Raw genomic sequence first — 6,512 nt, 5'->3', positions numbered from 1 at the left:
CACAAGCTGACATAGATACACATATATATACACATATATATACACATATATATATATAAAATGTGTGTGTGGGTGGGTGGGTGTGTGTGTGTGTGCTGCAGTTCCTCCCCAGAGGCCCGGAAACCTCCGGTGCGCCACCTCAGACATGGTTACTGTCATCTGCACCTGGGATTCAGGCAGACAACGACACCTGGACGATGGCAACAAACAAAATCACACTCTCCACATAGAGTAAGAGCACACATTAAAAAAAATTCACTCCTCTCCGGGAGGGTTACGTATGAGTTTCACAATAAAGACTCCAAAATCTTAATTTGAGATAAAAACTGAAGCCTTTTTTCAGCAGTAATGTCTACATATTACGGGGCAGAAAAGGATGTTTGTTCTCAAACAAGTCCCAAAACTGACAGTTGGATGACTCATTGGTTGTGTTTTTTGTTTTGTTTTTTTCCCACTCCTTTCTTTCTTGTTGAGAACACAGGAACTCAGACCAGAATCCCATCAGGTGTAAGCCGTTGTCTTGTTCTTTCCCGGCCGTCCCGCAGCGGGAAGAATACAACATCAGTGTGGTGGTGAAGGACCAGCTGGGAGAGGAGACGGAGAGCTACAGCTTCAACATATCTGACAGAGGTCAGAGGTCACACAAACATTAAACAGGATATGTTGTAGCCAAACACTTTAAATTGATGGTTTGCGTGCGTGCGTGCGTTGTCGTCGTTAGTGTCTCCTGTGGTGGTGGTTGTCAGGGTGAGCCCTGGGGTGTCACACTCCACTGTGTCCTGGGTCGTCCGAGGCAACTTGACCCGACTGAACCTCCTCTGTGAGGTCACCACAGACCCGGACAGCAGCACTCAGGTGAGTTTCATCGGCTGTTCATACTGCAGAATTGAAAGTTGGACATTTCAGTGCATTTAAAAATGTTAAATAAACGACGACCTTCCGTCTGTGTGTCGCAGCTGATTTGCAACAATGCAAGCGGTCACTGCGAAGTCGAACTGGAACATCTGCTTCCCAACACCTGCTACTCTGCGAGGGCACGCTGCTCTGCCGGCGGCAGGCTCAGGGGAGAATGGACACAGCCCATATCCTTCACTACCTGTAGGTATCACCAGGATAACGTGGTGGTTAAGCTCAATGAAGTCTAAATCAAGACCATGCTCAGACCAGTGATCAAAAAATGTTCAAGTTAAGACTAAATCAGGCAATGAATGACCTCCTATGGCGCTATGGTTGATGAAAACACGATCAAATAAAACTGATTTCATACGGCCCTAAAAACTGTTGAGCCAAGAATACAAGTCCTACATATCAAGAAGTTGGTTCAAGGCGAGGCTGTAAGCTACTGGTAGTACCACAGTCTGAGTAAGTATGAGTATACTGGAAGGATCTTCATGTCAGTGATGCCTGAAACAAATATTCTCTCTGATCTCCTCAGATCCGATGGTGACCTTGGATGTATGGAGGAGAATAAAGCAGCTGTCCGACCCGAACACTCGTCAAGTCACTCTATTGTGGACTCCAGTGAGACACTGTGCTTGTTGTTGTTTTTTTACCAAAGCAGCAACTTTTCCCCAACATGACCCCCCCCCCATCCTTTGTTCTTAGCATGTTCCCGGGTCAGCAGCCACCGTGAACATCCAGGGCTACGTAGTTCAGTGGTCCCAGGGAGGCCAAAACCGGACCGAGTGGAAGGACGGCGGACAAACCCAGGCGGAGGTCTCCATTGATGCGGGACAGCATGACTTCACTGTCCAGGCGGTTGTCCTCACCGGCTCCACCGTCCCAGCTCACATCACCGTCCCTCAGAGGGATGACGGAGGTGAGGTTCTCTTAGTTCAGTGTTGATGGAGGTTTTCACTCTGCAAGTGTCCTCTAGTTGATTTTTCTTGTTCTTGTTGCGTCTCTGCCCAGAAACCCTCCCAGCGAAGAAGCGGGTCAGCAGCAACACGGCCGCTGGGTTTAACCTGTCCTGGGACGACGCGGACACCGCCACCTGTGGCTACACTGTAGAGTGGTGCATCTTGGGACACGCAGTACCATGTACCGATGCGGTGTGTTGGGTGAAAGTGCTGGAGGGAAACAACACACTGGTCCTACCTGCTAGTGAGTTTTTGTTGTTTTCTTTAAGTGGTCTGTAAATGCACATCACGTTGTTTTTTTTCTGTTTTGGAGGGAAAAAAACATTTTGTATTTTTTTCCTTTTTCTTTATTTTGCAGGACATTTCAAAGCAGGTTGTAGGTATACATTTAATATCTATGAATGCACAGAAAATGGACACAGACTACTGGAGGCGCAGACTGGATACTCACAAGAGCTCCGTGAGTGTTATGTACTGGAGATGTGTGTCTGTGTTCTCGTATTCATGTTCTGCTGGTTCTTAGAGGGGTGACGGTATGTTCCAGATGATGCTGATAGTACAACAGACAGTGAGACACACTGCAGAGGAGATGAGGTCTTGACATGGTTAAAATTGAAACCAAGTCTTTATCAGAGGATATCCTCCAGATGTCATCTATGCACCATCACTTTCCTGTTTGTCAGATATGCAGAGAGGAGGGAGAAGGACAAAATGGCACGCAAATAATATTCCTATTTACTGACCACTTTTCATTTTATAAAAAAAACACGAAAGCGATCAGATCGAAGCTTTTGTGGCAGGTTGTGACATCAGCACAGTGATGCCGGCGTCAGATTAAAAAGTCCCTGTAGGTTCATATCAGTTGAGGAAGTTTCGTTCTTGCTTAACGTCTGTTGTTTTGATTCTATCTGTCATTTTCCTCAGAATCTGTAAAGTCCCCGAGTTTGGTTGAACCCGTTCAGAGCACATCATCCTCGGTGACGCTGGAGTGGAGCTACGACGAGGACGATCCGGCCCACCCGGCATTCATCACGGGTTACCTGGTTACAGCACAGGAAGTCGGGTCTGGTAGGTGCAAAGGAGAGCTTCCAGTGATCAAGAATAACTGTGTTCATAAAAAAAATGTGCAAAATATGACTGTTCTGAAACATGAAATGAGGTATTTATCAATCTCGTATACATTTTTAGATCAGTTCAACGTGTCCGTGGCGGACCCCCGCAGGAAGTCAGTGACCATAGAGGGTCTGCAGCAGAACCAAGAGTACGCTTTCTCTGTGAGCGCGCTCACTAAGGAGGGGCCTGGAGAACCAACCAGTATCACCATCGGGACCAGAACCAACTGTGAGCTCCAGAACATCCGGTGCAACCAGAGAGATACAATATTTATTCATTTTTATTTTAGAATCTCTACACGTGTCAGATTCCATTATACAGACTTTGAATTTCACTGGTTGATTGTTCTCATCTTCTGTTTCCTCTGGTAGATGCTGCTCACCTGGCCAAGGTACTGACTCCCATCCTGTTACTGCTGGGCTGCATCGTTCTCATGTGGCCTCAAAGGAAAATGTGAGTAACTTGATCTTTAAACTCTGAATAATGTAAGTTACATTACCCTTCAAATGTAAAATATGAGGTACTGCTGGCTGATAACTGGTAGTTGTACCTAAGAGATGAATCCATAAACGGCACACCTTTTTAAATTGGACTTCCACAGAGAGGAGCATCCCCGTCTGTCCTACCAACTAGATCCTCACGGAAAGAAACATTGCCTGCAATAGTCCACCCTCTCGCTCTCGCTCTCTCTCGCTCTCTCACACCCACACACAGCAAGAGACATCGTTGTCATTATCTCAGTGAAAATGAAAAAAGATAAGATGTAAACACTTCCGAGACACAAATGTCCTGCGGTGTCACACTTTTAAAGCTCAGAGCATGGCACACATGACAGGTGTTAGGGTGAAATGTGCACCCCGATGGGAAGCTGTTCTCCGTCGCTTTACCCTTTGGCTTGGTCATCCCCCTCTGGTTGCTTCCTTTAGTTAGTAACTTGCATGTGTTCAACAGACAAAGACTTGATTCGCCTTCTGATCGTCATCCAGGTGGGAAACATTTCCTTAGTTTATGTAATCAGACCAAGATTCGTTCCCTTACACTGCAATCAAAGCGTTTACTCTCCCGCTCGCCACAAAGTGAGGAATGTACCTGTATAAACAGCAAATTACATTTATATAATCCCAATAATACAAACTCAGATTCTTCCATTAAAGGGCGAAGAAGTCATAAAATATGACAGAAATTTGAAGTTCGGTCATATGCCGCAAACACAGAAACCCTGGCTTGACAACCACCACTGTAGGACGGCTGAGTGTGCCGGCGGTTGTTGGGGTTAGTGAAGCCTGAGAAGATGACGATGCGTCGGGCAGGTTGGACTCTCTTGGCAGTAACGGAGCCGCTCTCTCTCTCTCCCATTGTTGGGTTTCTCTTCCAGGCTCAGGAGTGGGCTGAAGGAGATATTTGCTTATCCTGCTGGTATGAACATCAAAACCCCGGAGTTAGACGGCTTCCTGCACAAGGTACGGACAAACCAGTGAAAGAGTCGAAACATGCATAGAGAGGAAACGACTATGTGATCACCATAAGATACACTTACTATAGAATACTTCATGTTTGTTTTTTTTAGATAGCGTGGAATTATGAAACTATTTCAGCAAAGTGAATCTGATCAGGTCCTTCCTCCACCGTGGTTTAAAAAAACAGATTTGTCGTCTTTCTATTGTTCTAGATTTCATAAACACTTAATTCAGGTGGCTCGTTAACTGCTTTGTTTTGTTAAATTGGCTTATTTCACTCACGTTAATCATCACACAGAGATACTGTATTAATAAATGACAAACCGGAACAGTGTTAGTGTTTTGCAGAAGAGTTCAAATAGATCATCGGAAAGCAACTCCTCAATAAAATAACCTTATTTCTTTATACAAGAGAGGTTTTCAGTCAAAATTCGGTATCTGTCAGTCTGGGTCTTATGCTCATATTTCTGGTCCATTATAATAAGCAGTCACTTTGGCAAGAAAAATGGCACTCAGGGCAATGAGATTCCTGTAAAAACCCAAATTCAACAGAAATCATTTCAAACATTTTCACTTTGAGTGGAGACTAGATTTAATGCACAACCATTCCATGTGCAATAGGCCCACAGGCCCGCTTCTATTACCTGAAGTTAGTGTAATTATCGGCCTGGTATTAGTATTTAACCCTTTCTGCATGTTTTGCACAGACTGCTGAGCGGCTGCGGTCCCAGCAGGCGGAGGAGTGCAGCAGCTGCGACATAGAGATCCTGAACACCAGACCTCCTCTGGACGAAACCACCGCACTGAGAGATCCGGATCCCGGTTCCCAGTCCTCCCCCTCAGCCCGGTCACTGCTCCAAGCAGACTACTGTCCGCAGTCGGTCCCGGCGCTCTGGGGCGGTCCGGCCCTTCAGCCGATCGCATGCGTCACCAACGAGACTTATTTGTACACCGGGGAGGATTTGTCTGAGGCACAAGAAGTCCCGTTCACTGGAATCCAATCAAAGTTTGAGTCAGCTAGTGTTCTATATGCTTATATCTCCATTGATGGGTTCAAAGTTAAAGACCAAACCCAAACCTGCTGACATGCTTCTAGAGTTTAAAGACTGTAAATAGATGCTTTGTTCATTAGCAATGTGAGTCTTTCTAATGTAAATACAAGAAGCTTTGGTATTTATGCCACATTTTAACAGAACACATTGTAAGTAGAGCAGAAAACACAGCAGGTGATGTGGAGAGTAGTTCAAAGGTACCACAAGAGGAACTTACTTTAAAAAGTTTGAGGATCTTATCTCGGCTACCGGATGAAGCTGAACATGGAATAGTGTTAGACGTGGTACTATCATATATTCTATGGTATTAACATTTTAGGAAATTAAAATGATTGATTTGGCTTTTTGCGCATATTTAAAAATCTCACATCTGAGGAAACCGAGTGTGGAACTGTTACACGTGCAGCTTCATCAATAAACACACAGAACCGGTTTATAGCAGGAAATCTCTCCTACAGCCAATACCTGTGTTGACGTAACTGGTCAGAATAGCAGCTGTGTGACAATGATCTTGTTTATTTTCCTCTTTGCTCTGCTTTAGGTTAGAATTAAAGCTCACCCTGAACGCCCTCATGAAGGGTTACATAAGCGTCGACAGTTGGTGCTGGTGTAATACTGTTTAACAAGTTTACATATGAGCAATGTTTTATTGAACTGCCAGAAATGTTTCTCAGCAGTTGTCATTTCACAGACTCCAGATTTAGAACATCTGACTGATCTCTCTTCATACATAAACCCCGGAGCTGATGGATATTTAGAAAGTTATGTAATCTCTTAAGTATAAAAAGTAAATCATATGAAGTATAATCAGATTAAATCTGTGTTCCTTCACCAGAATCCGTGGCTCAGTACAACCCAAACCATTTTTTCTTGAGGTTTTGAAAAATGTGTACGCACAAGTCAACCTGCCATCGGTTACATCGGCTCTGCTGTGATGACTTTTAGCAGAATTTCCGCCTCACAGTTCCGCTAAATCTCCTCCCCTGAGCTCCACAAGCAGCAGAACCGGTTCTGAAAAACCACAAAGCGTC

At 44.8% G+C, this 6,512-nt stretch overlaps 1 protein-coding gene across 1 annotated transcript in view; it reads left to right on the top strand.

The window, feature by feature from the left end:
- Window positions 1-5,564, top strand: part of osmr (oncostatin M receptor) — a 7,455-nt gene extending 1,891 nt beyond the window's left edge. The window contains exons 5-17 of the mRNA XM_031856092.1: window positions 102-231; window positions 482-630; window positions 722-855; window positions 957-1,098; window positions 1,436-1,521; window positions 1,606-1,819; window positions 1,912-2,103; window positions 2,218-2,319; window positions 2,784-2,927; window positions 3,048-3,200; window positions 3,344-3,425; window positions 4,348-4,432; window positions 5,137-5,564. Of these exons, the coding sequence (XP_031711952.1) occupies window positions 102-231; window positions 482-630; window positions 722-855; window positions 957-1,098; window positions 1,436-1,521; window positions 1,606-1,819; window positions 1,912-2,103; window positions 2,218-2,319; window positions 2,784-2,927; window positions 3,048-3,200; window positions 3,344-3,425; window positions 4,348-4,432; window positions 5,137-5,514 (1,991 nt within the window). The 3' untranslated portion in view covers window positions 5,515-5,564. The remainder of the gene's footprint in view (window positions 1-101; window positions 232-481; window positions 631-721; window positions 856-956; window positions 1,099-1,435; window positions 1,522-1,605; window positions 1,820-1,911; window positions 2,104-2,217; window positions 2,320-2,783; window positions 2,928-3,047; window positions 3,201-3,343; window positions 3,426-4,347; window positions 4,433-5,136) is intronic.
- Window positions 5,565-6,512: the final 948 nt, after the last annotated feature.

This window comes from Anarrhichthys ocellatus, unplaced genomic scaffold (genome assembly GCF_004355925.1).
Source record: "Anarrhichthys ocellatus isolate YVR2014 unplaced genomic scaffold, GSC_Weel_1.0 scaffold17, whole genome shotgun sequence".
Classification (NCBI taxonomy): domain Eukaryota; kingdom Metazoa; phylum Chordata; class Actinopteri; order Perciformes; family Anarhichadidae; genus Anarrhichthys; species Anarrhichthys ocellatus.
The sequence above is the reverse complement of the archived record's forward strand: the minus strand, read 5'-3'. Positions and strand labels throughout refer to the sequence as shown.